Source organism: Serinus canaria, chromosome 2 (genome assembly GCF_022539315.1).
Source record: "Serinus canaria isolate serCan28SL12 chromosome 2, serCan2020, whole genome shotgun sequence".
Classification (NCBI taxonomy): Eukaryota; Metazoa; Chordata; class Aves; order Passeriformes; family Fringillidae; genus Serinus; species Serinus canaria.
Window position 1 is genome coordinate 86,678,471 of NC_066315.1, and position 21,408 is coordinate 86,699,878.

The 21,408-nt window shown below is 36.2% G+C and overlaps 1 protein-coding gene across 4 annotated transcripts in view; it reads right to left on the reverse strand.

The window, feature by feature from the left end:
* The window catches only part of PTPN3 (protein tyrosine phosphatase non-receptor type 3), a 172,752-nt gene that overhangs the window by 26,361 nt on the left and 124,983 nt on the right, over positions 1 to 21,408 (reverse strand). For all 4 annotated transcript variants that reach the window (XM_030228777.2, XM_030228771.2, XM_030228806.2 and 1 more), the window contains 6 exons: positions 19,160 to 19,294; positions 17,472 to 17,648; positions 8,187 to 8,210; positions 6,108 to 6,306; positions 5,011 to 5,088; positions 3,986 to 4,042 (listed from right to left, as the gene is read on the reverse strand). In XM_030228777.2, coding sequence (XP_030084637.2) covers positions 3,986 to 4,042; positions 5,011 to 5,088; positions 6,108 to 6,306; positions 8,187 to 8,210; positions 17,472 to 17,648; positions 19,160 to 19,294 — 670 coding nt within the window. The remainder of the gene's footprint in view (positions 1 to 3,985; positions 4,043 to 5,010; positions 5,089 to 6,107; positions 6,307 to 8,186; positions 8,211 to 17,471; positions 17,649 to 19,159; positions 19,295 to 21,408) is intronic.

Sequence of the window (21,408 nt, forward strand, 5' to 3'; positions counted from 1 at the left end):
AAGGAATTAAAGCTATGGCCAGAATATGATGATGATGATGCTACAAAGATGTCTAAGGGACTAGAGCAGCTCTTGCACGAAGGAAGACTCAGAGAGCTGGGAGTATTTAGCCTAGAAAAGGCTCAAGGGGATCTTGCAGTGTACACAAATACTTAAAGGGAAGACACAGAGAGGATAAAGCCAAATTCTCAGAGGTGTTCAGTGACAGGATCAGAGGCAAAGAACTCAAACTGAAACACAAGGAGGCTCCATTCAAGCATCAGGAAACAGTTCTACTGCTGTGGTAACTGAGCACTCCAGCAGGCTGCCCAGAGATATTGTGCAGTCTCTCACCTCAGAGCCCTCAAAAGCTATCTGGATATGGTCCTGGGCAACTGACTCTGGGTGATTCTTGAGCAGAGTGGATTGGACGAAAGGATCTCCAGGTCCCTTCCAACTTTCTGTACTTCTCTAATACGAATATACTGGATTCTACATTCTCTGAGTGTCAAGTAATGTAGCAATTCTTTCATCATTACTATCCTAATCTTTATTTTGTCTAGGAAGTCTCCAGCTACACAAGTGATATATAAACACTTCATTTCATTTATTGTATGAATGAGACATAGACCTTTACTGTTATCATTAGCCTTACCAAACAACCATTACCAATTCCCTGTGAACAAGATATTAAAATTGGATGCAATCCTGATTATGCCCTGTGCTGATGGCTCCTAATGTATTGATATTACCAACTAGTCTATAAGAGATGGAAAGAAGAAATTTAAACCAAAAAAAAAAATCAACAAGATGAAAAATGCAGAATAAAAATTAGGGGCAAGAATATGAAGAAAATAAATTGGGAGCCATTTGTACCAGCAAACAAAGTTAAAGAAAAGAAAACTTAAGACCTGTCTTAGAGCCAAAAAACAGATAAAGAAGAAGATAAAGACACAAGAGAGAAGAAAGATGCATGCAAGTGGAAAAAAATCCCATGCAGAAAAGCTGATTAAAAAATTAAAGAAGGAATAGCTGCCCCCAACTTTTTTTATAGAAATAAGGAAAGACAATAATGAAGGATAGGGAAGATTGACAATGATTCATAAGAAATGTAAACAGAAAAAGAAAGGGAATTAGGAGCAGCCATGATGTTCTTCAATACTGATTTAACCAGGTATTCACAGGTCCCCAAGAACCTGTGAATATTTTGTACAATTTTCAGAGGCAAGACTAAAGAATGTAACTATGAATGACTAATTTAATCCCTCTTAAATACTGTTAAGTTTTTCTCTTTCAAATACAAATATTTGAAAAGATAGATGATATAAAGAGCACATAAGGTCAGTCTGGGAGAGTCAAGATGTCAACAAAAACTTGGAAGGAATGGTTTCTGAGTTCCTATATTTGCCTATAATTTAGGTTTCTTGGCTGGCTGCTATTAGTCTTTATTACAGATGGACTAATATCTTGTTCAAACAAACTTTGTTAATCATGTGATATCTTAATGCAGCAGCCTTCATATTTGAATCATCTGACTATATAAAATATATCTCAAAGGAGAATTAATTCCTCCTATGCAAGCATAATTTAAAGATTTTTCAGAGTCTGAGCTCTTCCAGGCAATTTATTATGTCAAAGGCTCTCTGTCCTATTGATACACCCAATGTGTCATTTTTATGCTAATCACCTGCTATTGCTCCAAGGAGCATGCATGGGTTTTTTTCCATTAAAAGCTCTATTACATAAAACTATAATGACCTCTTTAGCACCTGAGAGCTGTTTGTGAAAAAAATCTGTATAGAACTTTAATTAAAAAAACCCCCAAGCCAAACAGATGCAATATCTGGCTTTTCCTTCACTAAAATGTGCTTTCATAAAAATTTTGGGTACTCTGTCCTTCAAGTTATCCCAGCATACTGCATTGCTGCTTTATTAAAAGATTTTTTTAAAAGAACTTTAGGAGGTGTAAAGAAAAATGCTGCCTTATTTTGGGGAGTAGATTTGCTTCCCCTCCTCTAGAAAAAATACATATCTTTTTGTAGGAAAGTGAGAAAAAGGTGACCTACAAACCTGAGAAATAATGTTAGCAAATAATATTACCAAAAAGCATCTCTGAAGAAATTTTACAGGGTAATGAGGGAATCTAGAGAAAGTTAAAAGAGCAGAAATGAAGGTAAGGCATAACTGAGCTAAAATAATATCAAAATGCATTCAACAGACTTAAATTTGAACTATCAGCTACATTTCATTCAACAGTAAAGAACAGGTAAATTTTTGTTTATGGAAAACAATATAATCAATGTTGATGCTGCTATTCTCTAAAATAAGTGTATTATTTATTTCCTTTTGCTACAACATGATTTCCCTAACACTGCTCCTGAGTATTATATATTGATAGCTGTTTCCAATTATTTTCTGTGATCCTGGTAACTTGCTCACTTGGTGGTTTACTAGGCTAGAGATAATTAGTCACTCTTGTCCATGGTTATGACACCAAAGGAAGACACTTCAATGAAGTGTTTAAAGTTGGAAGAGCAGCCCTTTTTCAATCCAAGAGCAAAAAATACAGATCAATACTTTCCGGAAGACCAGCCGAATCTGCCAAAGGAAATGACTGCCTCTGGAGAAACATCTTTCATTCTCTGATTGCAGAATGAGTCTGTTTGCCCTATGTAATTTCAGAATCTCAAATCACTGTTAGAATATTTGCTAGGTTGACCATGAAATGTCTTAGGAGCTGTTTTATTTTCAATTCTTACATGTAAGTTATAATTATAATTTCCTACCAAACTTTTTTTTCAAATAATTATTATAGTTCATAAAGGAGTGCAATGAACTGTGTAAATCAGGCCAAAAATCATAAATGTGACAAAAAAATGACTTCTCAAGCAATCTGTTTCAGCTGGATTAGCATCATGACATTTAGGTATCAGTCCTGTGACTGCTTATCAAATTGCAGAAGAGTCAGAAGATTCAGCGTGTACTGCATTTTTAGGATTAAGTCAGTAATATTTCCTAACAAGTCTGCACTGAAATAATTTTATGAGAGTTAGGCAATATAGTTTGGAAAAAGGCAAATGAAAAAATTTGATATAACATTTGTCCTCACAAATTTATATAGTAATTATTTAGAAAAAAGGTTTAAAAAGATTTTATGATCCTATTATTATTTTACAATTCAACAGAAGAACTCAATGACTCGGCTGATTCTGATAAACATTTCACCTAGTCTATAAATATTTCCATAAGCAAAAAGTCTATGGCAAAATAGGACCAGAGCAAACATAGGCTTCTTTTTTATGCTCCCTCTCTCCTGCCAAGTACTCTCCCATCCTATAAATAATTTTAGCCCTAAGGATTTCCTCAACCTATTGTGACTAGCTTAGTCAATAACAATAGCTTTTTTCCCCAAGTATTTGTCCTGTCCTGACCACACACAAAATTATTTTAACCACACATCCTTTGTTGTCAAGGAGTTCCACATGTCTACTATCTTCTGCACAAAGAACTACTTCACCAAACATGAAGAATCTGACCTTCACAAACTTAATTTAGTAGTCCTATTTCTGTAGTCCTAATTTTAGTAGTCCACATTTCTGCTGGAATTCCTTTTTCATAGTGCTCCTAATCTTGCAGAACCCCACTACATCTCCCTCAAACCAGCTATTTTTTCCAGGGTGCAGGGGCCCAAATTATTTACTTCTTCAGTAAATTACATTCCTTTTCCCCAGTTCTTGCCCCTCAAGCATTTTCCAGTTCAGGATGCAGTTTTTGAGATGACAGGAGAACACAATATACTATACTTTCTACTTATATCTGGTTTGACAAACTCTTCAAGATCTTTTAGCTCTGGTTTAAGAAATCACTGGTTAAACCAATCCCTAATGAGAACAGTTCTGCTGTATCTCATACTGGTTACAGGTGTCCAAATTTCTATGTGTAGAGACCTTTGAGAGGTGGAAGGAGTAGCAGGGGAAGGGATTAAAAGCCTCAAGAATTTACTTACAGGTGATCCTGGAGTTATTCTTGATACCAGCAGTGGCATTTTCTGATCTACTCCACCCTAGAGGGATGAGAGAAATGTCAAGTAAACAGCAACCATAAAACTATCATTAGGCGTAAGCAGCATTTAAAAGAAGTAATTGCTTATTTTATTTTAATATTTTTTTATGCTGTGTCATCATTGACAAGGTTGGTAGGACTGAATTTTCACCAGTAAGTGGGGAATTATGGGTAGGAGGTTGTGGTGTCTTTAAATGTACCAATTTCCAGTAAATTAGACTGAGTGTCTGTTTCAGGCCACACATTTTAATAGGCATAAACAGATAAAATTGAATGTTTTTTGTAACCCTGTACTTGAAGCAAGCCTAATTTAAGACTTGAACTTCCAAGGAAGACAGTTTTCTTAGATTTTGTGACAAATGTGCAAGGAATCTGGTAGAATCAAAGCTCCAGACAACTGTACCCCTTTATTCTCTTTACATTACCAATAAATTACCAAACTCTTATTTTGATATTATGGAAAATTTATAATACTCTGCTTAAATAGAATTTCAGTGAGGGAACGTAAAAGATTTACAATAGTCAATTATCAATACTAATATAAATTTTCTTCACAAAATAATTTTCAAATTTTCAATATGATTTCTAATGGGTATAATTAAATAGAAGAGCACAAACTATTTAAATTGTTTTATAATACAGAGGTACAATTTTCCAAAAGTCGATGCCTTAAATTAGGCTTTCAAGTTCATATTTCAGCAGCCAAATAGGCAGTGTGCCTTGGATATGGGCCATGCCCATAATATATGCAACTGAAAACCAGAGAACTACTAGATGCTTATTTCTGTAAGCATTGCTTTAGCACTTAAGGATTAGGCTGCCACTTCTAAAAACTCTCAGTCCACTGGACACTCCTGTAAAATAGACTCCTTTCTCCAAATCATTATACTAAAAAAGTTTTAAAAATCATGAAGTAAAAACATCTTATCTATAAAGCATTTAAAAATAATTAAAAGACAGCTGGTGTACCTTTAGATTAAATCCAAATTTCCCTTCTTCATCTGGTATGATACGCACCAAAAGTAAATCTCCCTCAATTAGGTCATTCTGCAGTATATAGAAAAAGAAAGAAAATTTTCTGATTTTTAGAAGAAAATATCAGCAAATTAGAAAACAGTGCAACCAAATTTAGAAGTGCTAAACAAAAATACTCTGCGTAAATCCACCTTTGAAATAGGAAGAGGATATGGTTGTAGAATATACCTACAGTAGTAACCTTTCAAATAGTAAAAATAACAGTGTACATCTCAGCATATATTTTCTGGTTGCTCTGTCTTAATATCGTTACTCCCATCTCAGCTTTCCTTCCCAACTGATAAATCCTATATAAGTTCCAATCTGTCATCATGAAAAGCTTAGGTGCAACACAAGAGTAGGAATTATTCTACTCCAAGAACTATGAAGTGACCATTTTTCCCTTGACTTTTCTCCTTTGCATAGGTGTATTTGTATGCAACAGATCCACAGAAGAATTGTGCAACAGAAGGCGGAAGAATTAAAACGTGTCAGTAGCTAACAGACATGTTGGAAATTATAGAACTATTCTAACTGGTCTTAGTTAGTTGTTTAATTAATTGTAAGTGCCACCTTTTAGCCAGAACCCCTCTGGAACAAGCTGGGGAAGAATGATCCACTACCATAACGTTAGCAAGGAGCAGCTGCTCTCCAGCCAGATCAGAACTCAAAAGAATGATGTTTACCCATTCCTAAGAGATGCCTGGGATAAAGCAGAGCTTTTCTCCTTTTCAGAGAGATAGCAATTTGAGTTAGCTGATTTTTTTTTCCCTTGGTAGAAACAAGATTCAATCATGTAAGGATTTTTATTCCACCAGCAACTTTCCCTGAAGCCTCTAGAATGCTGGACACTTTGGAAACCAATGCACTTGGTAAGCTTGTCCATCACAAAACCTTGGATAAATGTGAGTAGCAACACGAGATCTACTCTCATTACTACATAAAATATGCCCATCCTGAAATACAGTCACCACTTTGCCCATTCTCAAACCACAGCTCAGAGTCACAACTCATGACTAGTTCTGACTTCAAAAGCACACAAGTGCCCATACCTTATCACAGTAGTACTGACTGGAGTCTTCTGTCAAGCTGCTTTTTGTAACGTTGTCATATGTTTCTAGGAACTGCTTATCCACCCCTTCCAATGGGTAAGAGCCAGAAATGTCGCCAACTCCATTGGGAGACCGAGCCAAGGCTTTAGGTGAGAGATGGGTCAGAGAGCTCCGCGTTGGACTGTTTCCCAATACGTTCCTTTATTTTGAAAGGATAAGTATTATAAAGGTAATGTTATCCAGATTTTTAAATTAAAAGACTTAAAAAGAGCAAGTTCTAAGAGTTAAAAGATTTAATACCACTTCTTAGTGGAAGTGCAGGGAAACAGGATTGGAGTATGTTCTAAGCTTATCATTGATCAGTGGACATCCAGGAAAGTATTTAAAAATTCTGGAATAGAAAACCATTTTATGCAAAATATTTGGATGTTAGCAGTGAAAGACACTGTTGCAGTCGTACAGGAATTCACAGTAACACATGGCGAGGGCCGAATCGCAAGGGAAAGGTACTTCACTTGCCAATTCTATCCATGAAAAATCTTTTGCTGTGATTCCACTCTCATTCCTGCAAAGCACTTTTTTTTTTTTTTTTTTAAGATTCCTCCCTCTTACGATCTCAACCTTATCCCTGTGGGAGAAGGCAGTTTGCAGAAAAGCCAGGGTAAATTGTCAGAGAAACAGGAAATGAAGTGAAAATAAAGGTTTAATTGCAGTTAAAATATTCTGTTATTGAGGTAGTTACAGCCATGCAAAAGGACCCAGAACTAACTTAGGGTACAGATCTGACATTCAAGAACTTTAGCATTCGATGATAACAAAAGTCAGTAACTAAAGCCCTCAAATCTGGCAATTGGCCAGATTTGCCTGATGGTGCTCCAGGACTTCCCAAACATTCATTTAGCTACATTCCCTTTTGAAAAGGATGACATACAGTCCTCTCATACAACCAACCCCCTTATTTAACTGGACCAAACTCAAGGATACCATACAGACTAACTGCTCCATCTTATAAATACTACCTAATGTGAAAATATCTGTCTTGGGGAAAGCTCAAGGTATAGCAACATCACAGTTTGACAGTGTTAAAGTGGCAGAAGTACATATCTTGCCAAGTAAACCTTGGCATTAAAATTTGTGAATTCAAACATTTATTTCTGCTTTGGTATTTGTCGATATCTGTGAGCTTTTTTGAACCATTTCAAGCAGCCATTTTGAGTTGTCAATGAAGAAGTAATTCTACTCTCCAAGGAGTGTAGCTTTTAGCATACAGGACTTGTATTGCAGCAAACTTCAATACTGCAGACAATTGTTTTTTGGCCGGTGAAAATCTGATCACAACAAATGCAAATGTCCTGAAAAATGCCATCAAAGAAATGTATTCCTGCCATAATACCTCAGACTTCCAGTTAGACTATGTGTACTTGGCAATGGCAATGAGGTATTTCAAGCAACACTTGCAGTACTTTCAGTTACTACAGAAAGTGGCACTTTTTGAATGCATTCAAAGTTTCAGAATGCTTTGAAGTAGTGAACTGTAATTACACTGTCAAAATTCTGGTTTTATGTGATAGCTTCCAAGTCTTTTAATTATTCTGATGAAGTCAATGTTAAGCAAGGAGGAGCACTGTATGTAAATACATCCTAATAAGTTGTGTTCTTCAGAACACAGTCCAAAAAACCATTTCACTTACAAGGTGAAATTACAGCCCATGTAATGATTTTTTAATGTAGAAAAGAAATCTAACAATAGCAGAAAAATATTATTTCAGTCAGTGTCACCTGGCACTATATAAAGAGTCACCACATAAAATTACCAGTGGATTTTTGCATCATTAAAATTTTGTAACAGTTTCTAAACGACTTTTTTTGTTAATAGTGACGAGAGATCTATTACAACTTAAGACTTTTCAAATCCTGACCCCAAAACTTACTTTTTTTGTCAAAAATCTTTACAATCTTCATTGATTTATACATTTGTGTCTTTTAATCATGCAAAACCACTATTTTGAAAAACCAGTTAAAGTTATATAGTTCCTTATTTTACTTAAAAAAGTAGGAGAAAATATAAAGAAAACTCACTTTGGTGATTCTTGTTCAGATGACCTAGTAAAAAACCACAAACACAAAAACAACATTAAATGAACATAAGTTAAATCTTAAAAAAAAAAAATAAATGTAAGCTCCAACTTAAAAAAAAACCAAACCTGCATAAAAGACAAAAGTTGTGCTCATAATGAATTAAAGACTACTTAACCCTATGGTGAAAGTCTGAATGAGATAACTAAGGTTTTTATCAACTAAAATCCCAGGGCAGCTCTGATCACTCCTGCTTTATATACAAGCCCAGTAAAGGCAGCACACATCTGCTACTGCAACTCAAACTCTGTAGAAGTTTACACAGGCAATTATTTAGCCAGACACACTACATCATTTTAGAAAGTTTTAGGTGTGGATTACAATGACTACAGATGTCACCAATTGTATTTTGTAAAAGTCAAAATGTGGCAGGATCTTTATGTTTAGGTACCAGAAATGAGCACAGGTGGCTTCAGGAGCTTGACATTTCCAATGCTTATTCTCATGATGTGAGAGCAGAGAAGGTGTTGACAGAAAACTTTGAGACAAAGTATAATGAAAGTAGAAGTGGTTATAGCAATGAGGACAATCTAGAATGGAAAATAAAATCAAAATTTGCACTGCACAGTATTTTCCAATGCATTCAATTAACTTAATCAAAAATCCCCTGAAACAGCAAGCTAAATGATATGACATAAATTAAAACAGTAGCAGTGATACTAAGACAAAATTTAAAGTAAAAGTTACCAAAAAAGGTGCTTACAAAGCAAAGTTTAAGGCAGATTGAATAATTTTATAAATTCATTTAAGGAGTGACCAAAAATCCTGGAGTGGTATATGTCCATGCTGGAAAAAATACGTGATGTAGTTCAGTTTGAAAGTAGAGTTGCTGAATTGACAAGTTATAGGAGGCCATTCCCAGTATACAGTTAAATTTTCAACTCATGCTCTCTAAATTATCCTTAATACTAAGAGTTACATACTACATTTCACTAAAATTACAGTAAAAATAGCACCAGTATCAGTCTAGTAAAGATTCCTTGTATGTAATTTGACAGTATGAAGAAATTCTTCCTTGAGAGGCAGAGACAGTAAAGCCTGATCCCCGAGGAATTTTGGACGTCTGAGTTCTGTGTACTTTTAATACTTTTAAAACATTAAGCTTTTCCCCCTTTTATTGCAGTAATATCTAACTTCTGATCCCACGGACATCCACCCCCACTTACACACTAATATATCTGGTTCTGCTTGTCCACAATCCCCAGAGAATTTTTACCCTCCAAGGGTAAGCAGATCCTATGGGAATACAAACTCACCTGCTGCCTGACCAGCCCACATCTAAATGGGACAAATACTGAACTGTAATCTTAAACTTTTAGGACTTTTTCCTGCCTAGTCACTGACTTTCACTAATCTTGAGAAACTTTGAATGTTCAAAAGTCATCTCCTACATTACATTTGATTGCATTGTCCAAATATTCTCAAGTGGAAAGAGAGGCAGAGGAGCTGTACAATGACATAGGCCTTATTTCCTTAGGAAGTCACACTAAAAATAAAAAAATACTGAATTTATTTTCATTAAGCCAATGGATTTCCTTGTAAGGCAAAGAACAATGAAACTGTACATCTTTTTTACATTTTGTCATAGGAGACCTGTAGCTCTATTACTAAATCCTGTGCAGAATCAAAATTGCCCTGAACTAACCCTTTAAAGAGTCTTCATCAAAAATTAGAGACATAGAATTGTGATGACAATTATACAATGCCCTGGTTTTAATATATTATCTCCACTCTATCTTCCCAAGAAAGAGGTAAAGAGAAAGAAAAAAAACCAACTTGTGGTTTCATTCATAGATCTTCTATAAACTTACAGTAAATTTTTCATTATCTCTTCCTTTGGAGACTTGAATGTGGGATACAAATTCTTAGTACTATTTGATGAAGATTTATTTGTTAAATTATTGCACTTTAATTCAAACACATCAGCTCTAAATGATTGACTGAAAATTCTGTAACCTTTTAAATTGGGAGGAAAGATGACCAAATATTTGACCGAGAAAAGCAATCAAATTCAGTGTCTAAAAGAATTCATCACAGTGCAGCTGTGTCTTCCTAAAGTCCTCAGTAGGTCAGCATGCTAGAGCTGCAGAATTTTGCAACCCAACACAGTTAAATAGCATTTCTATCATTTAGTTACTCAGCAACATGATAAAATACCTTAAACTTGAATAACTAGGTGATTTGTTTTGGCTACACAGTGTTGCACAGTTTACTAAGCCATCTTCCTCATTTCACAACATACAAGGACTGTATTTTAAGTCAATGAAAGACAACACTCACCAGACCAGCCATTCAACTTCATCAAGGAAGAGAGCCCTTCCTTGCAAGGAGATTAAGCTTTCCATTGGTGCAGCAAACAAGCAATCACTTCAAAACTTCAGGTAATTTCTCTTCCTCACTTTGCAATATATAACTAAAATTATGCCATTTCAATTTGCATTCTGTATGGATTGATTTATTGGCAATTACCTTTAAATATAGGTCTTTGCTCTGAAAAGTCTAACTCTCCTCTTCTGTCAAAAGGACAGAATGGAAAGGTTTTAAGGAAAGACCCCTCCTCCTCATTTTGGCGTGACCTAGCAGGGAATTTTGCTATTCTGAGAACCAAGGATGATAAACTACAGCAGAATAAAACCCCGAGAGAAAAGGGTCAACTGAAACAATAGCAGGGTAGCAAAACTCCCCCTTTACAAACAACTGAAGGAAACATCTGTAGGTTTTGCCCTTGTGCTGTTCTTGAAGTTTTTAAAGCTTCTTTCATTGTAACACCTGCAGGGCTGGGGAAAGTGAGTATGCCAGCATTTTCATTATCACCTCTTTTCTGAGGACTCACCATTACAACTGGGATTTTTTATTCATAAGCAAAATAAGTGGAAGCTACTTGCAGCCACACCTTTCTGCTGCCTTTTAGAGGAATTTATACACAGAATATTCAGCATTTCTGAGAAGAGAATAGCTGTGTAAGGTGTCATAAGTTTTTTCTACTGCATAATTAAGAGAATCAGTACAGAAAACTTGAGGACTTCATGGCATACACAAGCCTTTCAGTGATTTCCTAGAAATTTCAGTCATTCACATTTGTAGGCTGCTACCATCACCTTTAAAGGGATTCTTCGTTACTTTGCATTGCCTCTATTGACTGTGCCCAGTTTTCTGGCTTGCCAAGAAAGTTTCATGTGTTTTGATACACAGCAACTGCTTGGATTGCTGCAAGGTTTGCCTTATCACAGATTTGCAATTCAACTTTGAGACTTTTCATTTAGATGCAAAATTATTGCATTTTGAACTGGCAAGGAAAGTGTAGTACATTTGAATAGGGTTATATATTTAAAAAGCAAAGTTAGCATCTAAGCAAAATATATACATGTACTATTTTCATGTATATTTGGGTGTAAAAGCACATAAAAGTTAAAGTCTATTAGTATTAGCATTATAATTCTAATTTGAAACCAATTGAAATATTCCCAGCTCCACTGTCTAGTATTAGAATATCTTTCTTGAGAAAGGCTGAAGTACACAAACAAGGACAATAGAATTTTGCAAAATGCAACAAATTTTGTAGAAACAAAGTAATTATCATATCTGTGTATGATTAAGTACTAAGGATAAACAACAGTTTAAAAGTGGGGGGTTACCTTATTTGCAATTTTCTACCCAAAAAGTAGCTACAGTGACCCAGCAGGATAAATCTGAAGACTACTTTTATCAACAGGAAAGCTTTAAAAATTTTCCTCTCATGAAAAATCATATTTTAGTTAAACTAATGATGTGTTCCCATAGTACATTCACCAAAGCTCACTATGCAGCTACAGTAATTGTCTATCAAATGCTAAGCTAAAAGAATTGAACAAATGCAGCATCCGTTCAGGAAATCTATTTTCAGTGCAATACCTTCACCAGATGATGCATCACACTTATACTAGGAACGTATGTGCACTTCCAGAAATTCATAGCACAGTGCAAGTGAGTTTCCGTTCTGTATATTAGTTCATCATTTCCTTCCCCTCCAACTCTGGGGCTGTACACATTATTCCATCTGTATCACTAGCAAAAGATAGTTCTACAATGTAAATTGAAAGGTGCTTATAGCTTTGCAAGCATTTCAGACAAGAGTTTATGAAGAGATATAACAAGAAGAATTATAGACTCAAAATAATTTATGTTGGAAGGGAACCTGAGAGGTCACATAAACTCTTATTCAAACAATAGACATCAAAGCTAGATGAGGGTATTCGGGTCCTTGCCATGTTTTGAGGTTTTCCAAGGATGGAAATAACTCCACCTTTTTGCTGATGTATAAAAAGGCTTATATAATCAAAATGCAATTTCCCTCCTCCCTTGACCATCTCCCTAGCTATAACTTGCGTCCAATGCCTCACGTTTTTGCTCTGCATCTCCAAGAAGAGTTGGCTCTATATTCCTGACAAGCCTCTTTTGGCAGAGTAAGGCAACACTGTGACCAACCCCTCCTCGACTCCCCCAGCCTTCTGGTTCACATGCATCATATGCTTGCACCTGTGAATAACTAGCCAGATTTATCTCATCAATCAATGGATGACTCTAAATATATGATCTATAGCATCTCACCTGTCAGGAAGTTTTTCTTGCTGACTGTTACTATACCATATCACTTAGAAATATGTTTTACAATAATCTTTTTTCTGGTTAGACAGAAAATTTCACTAATGTTTTCTGTTAGGCCAGCACATCTACTCTAAAAAAGTACCAAAACACTTGCTCCTACACAATCTGCTGTTCCAAACCAAACAGATGTGTTCAGTTTATTTAATTAGAAGGTGAACAGGAGAAACTGAATACAAATCACATAACAAGACCCTCCTCCACACAGCTTATCAGGTTACTTTTCCAAGCCAATAAGCCACTTATTTTTCCTCTTTAGCACCTTCTACACTGTGCTGGTTTTGGCTGAGGTAATTTTCTTCACAGTGTCCATTATAGGGCCCTGTTTTGGATTTCTGCTGAATTGTGTTTTGGATTTGTGCAGGGCTGATAATATAGAGATATTTTTGTTATTCTGAGCAGGGCTTACAGAGCCAAGGCTTTTGCTGCTTTTTATACTGCCATGCTGGTGAGGAAGTTTTGGATGCTTGGGAGGAGACACAGCCAAATTGACCAAAGGGATATTCCAGACCATATGACATCATGCTCAGTGTGTATAAAGTGGGGAAAAGAAGTAGGAATGAGGAGAATTTGGAGCGATGGAGTTTGTCTTCCCAAGTTACTGTTATATATGAGGGGGCCCTGATCTCCCAGAGATGGCTGAACACCTCTCTGCCCATGGGAAGTAGAGAATTAATTTCTGGTTTTGTTTGGCTTCTGTGCATGGCTTTTGCTTTCCCTCTTTAACTGTCTTTATCTCAGCCTATGGGCTTTCTAGCTTTTACAATTCTGATTCCATCTCCCCGATTCCATTGGTGCGGGAATGAGTGAGTAGCTGCATGGTGCTTGGTTGCTGGCTGGGGTTAAACCAATACAAATTTATATATTCATCCTGACAAGTACCCTTCCCATTCAGAAAAGTGCATTCAAAAACAGGAAGAAAGGCGTTAAGAGGGCAAACAACAGCTACTCCAAACTATTTCATCTATGATATAAAAAAACAATTTAAAACATTTTAAAAAGCACAAACTATTAAACCTGAATTTACCAGGTCAAAAATAAGCTCTTCTCTTCATACAAGGGAAAGGGGAAACAGCTCCTGTATAGGTAACAAAACTAAGATCATTCTGAACTGCCAAAATAAATTACTGCTTGTTTTGCTAATCCTTTGCATATAACACCTTCTTTCCTTAAGGAAACCTGAGCTTACTAACATTCAGTTAAGGGGCAGGTACATGTGCTGGCCACAACACAGGTCTTCCCACAAAGCCAGATGAAAACCTTAAGTCCATGAACAGAGAAGAATGGAGTATACTTCTTTTTCATACTGAATGGTAGAAAACCATGCAGCTTCCCACAGCTGGGTTTTTGGAGGTTACGAGCATTAAACAACAAAGCGGTTTTCAGTTTTCATTTCTTGTCATTTGTTTGTTTTTATTTCTCATTGCCTAGTGAAGGGTGAATATCTGTATCACACCTCATGTACCCAAAGATGCTTGATAAAAAGGAAAGAAAAAATAAAAACAAGAAAAAAATCAAGTCCAAAGATCCATAAATAGTATTTGGTTACATTGGATTTAAATTTTCACGGCAGACCTGGGTATTTCAGGTTCACCAAGTGTTTAAAAAGTGTATTATTGAAAAATTTAAAATTACATTTTTAATTTACCCCAAATACCTTAACATAAAGACACCAGTGAAATCATTATAGCAGTTTAAATTTTCACTTATTTACTTGAGGGTAAAGGGCAGGCTAATTTATTTTAAGGAGTTTTTCTTTTACCTTCTTCTAAGAGATCATGTATGAAGAATCCTACACATACTAAGATGCATTTTAATTTTTTTTTTTTAAGCTATCAATGCCAAGGACCAGACCTTGCACTGGGAATGGCCAGTGCAGCCTGTCAAGAGACCTAATACCTGATGAAATATCAAGAATATTAAAATACTTTATTCCAAAACAACTAGTTTAATGCCCCAGTTAAAACAAAGTTTGATTTGAAGGTTACTGCACAAATCAAGGATGTTTTGGAATTTCCCAACCTGATATTGAAATAAGGTCACATACTTCAGTATGGCTACTTTATTTTTCCTGTACCTTTTCCCCTCAAGTGACACAGTAGCATACAGATCAGAGTGGTGTCAGGGAAGGCAAATCAGCAAAGATGACTTGTTCCTCTACATCTGTGTGTCTCTTCTTATTCCAAATTTGGAAACTGTAGTGGTACCTTTATCAAGACAGACTGCAACAGTGGTAATCTTCAAGCACTATTCCAAGCTAGACAAAGTAAAAATTGCAGTAAAAAAGAATTCCCTGGACAAGTCCATAAGTTTGCCTTTAAAAATAACCAGCTGTGGGTTAAACCTGTTCAATTTGTGGCAAAAGCCCAGAGGAAACATCCATATTTAATACTAAGGATATGCAAGGTAAACTTTTTACTTACAAAATAGATTTAGCTCAGAGGGTAGGATTTCATCCATCAATACAGCATTCATGGAAAGAAAGATTTTACTACATAAACATACTTAATTTCACTTTGCATCTTTCAACAAAGGAAGTGGAGTAAGTAATAACTACTGTAAGACTGCAAAAGGAAAAAAAACTGTAATGTGGACTAACAAACATCAGTGTAGACAAAAAGTGGGTTTTTTTAATGGCTACTATTTTACCTCAATTGTTAAAAAGGAAATTATTAATGACTATTTTACTTCACAAAAATCTAACAGTCAATACAATAAAGGATCATTTATTCCATTCTTCTTCCAAAACACAAATTGAATTTAATTACTCAGATTTATGCAGGCATTTTTTCATTTATCTGCAGAGTATCAAATATTATAAACATACCTAAAAACCTAATAATGCATTTGGGATAAGATGTAAGAAAAAAAGCAATGATTTAGTAACTGTGGTAGTAGCAGTAAAAATCTCCACAGTGAGTGATATTACTAAGATTCAGCACAGTCACTAGGGCTCAGAAAAATAAATGAATGTTCTATTTTCAAATTTAGAACATCCTTTTTTTCATTGTCTGAGAAAAGGCATGAAGGCAGGCATTTCCACTCCATTCTCAATAGGTATAAGATAACTGAAACAGGAAGGAAAGAAAAAACTACAGGGGAAGAAAAGAAAAAGGAAAATAAAAGAAGTCCTACAATGTACTAGCTGGCAGGACACAATTTGCCTGTCACAAAACACAGCATGGGAACATACTTTTCTGTCTACAGCTTCTATCCTCATTATCTCTTCTTATGTCTGCCTCTCAGCATTTTTTACTGTCTGCCTCTCAATATTTTCTCACTCAGAAAATACTTCTAAAAGTGTATCATCTGCAAACTTTAAAACACAGCAAAGACATGGTTTCCTATCTATGACTATTCACAACATCAAAAGGCCTAACTTTTATGCATTATCATGGCTACTACTGCCATTAGTATTAATAAATTGTATTAAGGTTCAGCTGTCTTCCAGTCAGAAATATAGAAAAATATTAAAAAAACCTTAATATACTCAAAACATTTAATATACTCAAAAGAGTGAAAAAAATCCAAATATGCATACATGTCAATTTTCTCTTTTTTTAAATTGAAAACTCTCTGCTATAATGTTGCAATAATATTATTACAGAGTTTAAAGAAAATAGTTTCAATCAGAATTTAAAGCTATATTTAGTACCCGCACACCGTCACAGAAGCAGGTGAGTCCTATCAGCTTCCATTAAGATATTGCTTCTCAAAATACACCTTGCCTTAAAGTCACTAGGCATCACTAAAAACCATTTTTCTTTTGCAATGCTACAAAGGAACATGCATTTCAACACACAGTATTCTCCCCAGCTCCAAGTTTTAAAGCAGCGGTTTTCTTCTTGAGGCTGAACAATTAATGACTTCACACATTTGTGATAACCTGGTATTCATGAAAAAATTAGTGTAGCCATACATATAATGTAATACATGAAAAAACAAATAATCAGAGTGCACAAAGACAGGTGCTTCAACTGCTGGCAGCAAACCTAGCAGTTGTTAAGGCACTGCAGAGGAGAACAAAGTAGGTCCTCAAGGAATACAGCCAAAAAGCAGACACTGCCTTTAGACAAGCCATCGACAGTTCCTCTGAAGAAGAAAAAGATAGATGACCACCAGCATTATGAAGTTCTTGTGTATACTCAAATGCAATACCTCTTTCAACCAACAAGATTGACCTGATAATGTGGAACATGAGGGAATTCTTAAAAGAGTTCACTAAGTCTTTCTCCCCACAAGAAAGAGATTCTGACAGGTAGGAAAGGGTTGCAAAAGCTGCTAGGAAACAGGATATTACAGATTTGAACAGACATACCTTAGTAGTTCTTCTAATTTTATTAACAGCTCAACTACTATGTACTGTTTCATGATGAAGGGTTGGTATGCTTTTGACTTGCATTTTGTGTCATGGCATTTGCAGTATAGCAATTGGTCAAAATAAAGCTCATGCAAACAAAACTGTTTGAACTCATTGTAGCATTACAACTAATTGTGACCGTTTCACACTACAGCTCTTTGGGATTTTTGTTTGGTGCTTTTAAAAAAAATCAAAACAAGCAATGGACTGTTTGCCAAAGTCCTTACCCCCTCTGTGGACTACGGTTCTGAGAGAACTCTGAATCACTGTCCTTTGACGTTGGAGAGCCCTTATATGTGTAAAAAACATCCTCTGTTTCAGTAATATAACTAATCTCATTCGTAAGGTTATCTACAGACGAGTGTCGTGGTTTGCGGATTTCGTGACGTAGTCTAGGACTCCGCCTTTAAAACACAGAATACAAACACAAGGAGGAAGATTAGAATATTTCACAAAACTTTATAAAGGAAAAACTTCAATCCTATTGCAGTTATGATCTGAATCTTCATACCAGGCCCATAAGTCTCACTTCAAAATAATCAATTTTCAAGCATTCTGTATGGTGTACTAGGCAATCATACACTGCTAGGTTCAGTACACTGAACTGATTTGTGTTTCTCCCCCTGTAAAATGCAACTTATATTATTATGTTTTAATAATAGAATAATTTTCATTGGAAAGAACTAATGGGGGTCACCTAGTCCAATCTTCTGCTCAAAGCAGGAGTCAACTAAGGCCGGAGTAGGCTACTTTAGGCTTTATCCACTCATATCTCAAAAAATCTGAAGGATGGAGACCACAAAACTTCCCCAGGCTATGACTGTCCATGTGGCGAAGCAGTTTTTCCATTATATGATGAAAAACCTCTTTTGTTTCAACATATACTTGTTGCCTCATTCTCCCACTATGCAAGAGTGAAAAACCCGGCCTAATCCTCTGGCTGGCCTCCTCCTAAGTAATTCTGGGCTGTCATTAAGCATCTGGGCAACGCCTGCTTCTCCAGGTTGAACATGTGCCACTATGTCAGCCTCTCCTCACAGGGTAAGTACTCCAACCTCCTGACTGCCTTGGAGCTGGTGGTCTTTGCTGAGCTTGCTCCATTTTGTGTCTGTTTTATATTTGCAGACAAAATGGGCTGCAGCATTCTAAAGAAATCTAGAGAATGCTGGGCCAAAAGGGGCTACCACTTCCACTGACCTACTATCTACAACTCTGTCTATTCTGACAGGTTGGACTTGTTTGCTGTCAGGGCATACCAGATGGCTCATGTACCACTTCTGCCTATGAAGATTACCAGGTTGTTTTCCAGAAAGCTGCACTGCAGAAAATACTGTCACACTGGGTTCTTATTTCCCAGGACACAATGTTTGTCTCTGCTGATTTTCACACATTTCCTATTGGCCCATTTCTCCAGATTATCGAGATCCCTTTGGAGAGCAGTCCTGGCCCCAGGCTTATTGACCCACCCCCGCAGGTTTGGTGCCATCTGCAAACTTTATGATCAAGCATACCATTGCTTCCTCCAGATCATAAAGAGGTTAAGCAGGACATGCATGTCTCAAGAGCAATCCCTGAAGTCATCTACCTTTTATTGTTGTCCAGGTAGTGTGTGACCCATTAACAACTCCCCTCTTAGTCCAGTCATCCAACCATTTTAACATTGTTTTTTTTTAAACCGTCCTGTTGTCCACCCATCCAGAAACATAATGTCTTAACTTGGGTAAAAGATTTTGGCAGACAGCATGAAAGCCTTGCTAAAGTTGAGGTGACACCCACCCTTATGTTGTCAGATATATTTTCAGAATAAAAATGTTTAAATATATCTGTACACACTACATAATTATCCTGCTAAAGTACATACAATTAAAAACAGTAGGAGTCTAGAAGGTGTGGAAAAGGCTGAAAATGGATTTACCAATTGGGGGTAACAGGAGGTGATCGAGAAGGAAGGCTTTTGGTCTCTAGGTGCTCAACTGATAAGGATCTTCTCATAGATGGGTTCCAAACCATCCCACCTATCACTTTTCTGCAGTACTGGTTGTTTACAGACCTGAAAAGATATAAAACAGCTATATGTGAGTTATTTTGCATAGAAAATTTAAATATGCTTATGAAAGTCAATTTCATAATTTAAAGCATCCCCTTTTGCTAACCCCTCCTTATTTATGCATTTACATTCTCACAGGGACATTTGTTGTCCCTCATTTGTGACAAGAAAATGATTGTTAATCCCTGCTACATTGCTTATCACAAGCCCGGGTAAAAATAACCTTTTCTGAGAATTATTTTTAACCCAATTGTGTTTAAGAAGACAGAGGGGAAGACAGGAAATTCAGTAAGACCTACTGGTACTGAACAGAGTGCCTGACAAAAGACAGTTCAAATACAGGTAATATGCTCTGAAGCTTCCCTGTTAATATTCACAAAGGGGTAATAATTCAGCAAGAGCTTCACTGAGCACAGGACAACTTTACCCATCTACCTGCTGCCTCATTAAGAGCTAAACCAGAAAACACTCTATTGTGAAAGGAAGCCACCTTTAAGTGATGTATTCCTTACAGAGATAAACCATTAAAAAAAATCTGACATGAAAATAAGATCTCCAGGTCTGGACTGCTTCTTTTGGCAAGAAGAAAGATTTGAGAAGAAAAGGGCTGCAACAGGCTAAGTACAGGCTAAGTACCACAGCTAGGAAAGCAGTAAAAGTATCCTAATAGTGAAAATACACAGCATAAAGAAAATCTTTAAGTAGACTGAAATTGAGATAAACTAACTCTTATGCATCATTTTATAAAGCATTCCACAAGTCAAGCTGAGAGATAAGCTGCTCACCTGTAAGTTTACAGGCCCAGGATTTCTCATAGAAGAAACAATTTATTAGTTACAGAGAAAACACCTTTGGTCCATTAAGCCCTGAGCTGTACATAATGGGCAGCTGGGCTAGCAGGCTAAGTAAGGATCTTACTACAGAGCTGAAAAGCCTTAACTTTACATAGCATTAAAAAAATTAAAAATAAATAAAACAAAAATGTTACTAAAGCTGTGGGTATTATGCTAAAATCAAACCTTAGGCATGCTTTGCATTGTACTACTTTCTGCTAATATAAGTTAAAGAAAAAGCAACCCATAATTTTTTTTTTTATATACCAAAGTACTTAGTATATCCTGTTCATGATTTTATAGGAAATCAATTCCCTCATCTTCTAAATGTACTTTAGAAGCTTCTCCACGTATAGAAAACGGAGGAAAAACTTAGTATGAAGCTTCTACATATTACAATCACCCATCCATGTATGTTTTCTGTGCTTAGAAAACAAAGTCCATCAACTCAGGAGAAACTTTTGGGAGATACTACCCATTTTACTTTTTTAACACTTTTGAAGACAGTAACAAGGTACCAGCTACTCATCTTCTTCAGAAACAGAGGTCTTTCAAAGACCTTTCAAAGGTCTTTCTTACACAGTTACAACAGAGGGAAAGGCTGGAAAAAGATGATACATTATGAAAACTGCGTTGGGAAGAACTCCATATTAATAAGCTTTCATTTTTACACGTGGCTGTTGAGGCATTTTCCAACACAGACAACTTGAAGTGCAATATAACTCATGTGATGGAAGCCAGAACCCTAAACCCTAATTCTAATCTTAAACCCCTAATCCTGACCACAAAATCACTTATAGGGTATGTCTCTAGATATTTCAGTTAAGGCACAGAAGATAAATAATCTCCTGAATTCAAGTAGCTGCCCTTCAAATGCCAAATATCAGCATATTTCTCAGCAAACATTCTGGGAGGCTGCCAAAGCCTTTCTGGAATGGGCTGTACTATCTGGAAATGATGCTTCCTTTCTCCTATCTATTACTGAGGCTATCCTTGGTGAAAAATAAAGATACATTTTTTTAGCTTTTCAACAAGGAATGAGAATGAGTCTAGGAGAGGTTATTCAGCATACAGTCCAGAATTTACCTCTCAGAATCTGGGAGATGTGATTCAGTCTGCTCCTTGAACAAGGCTTGCAGCTGATTTATACAACTCAGCAGCCTAATTTAAATGGAATCCCTCTAGTACCTTAAGTTAAGAGAATCAAGAAGGGCACAGGTACGTGCAAATAAGAAATTGTACTCAAGTACTGCAACTATCTGAAGTGATGCAATAAATGCCAGG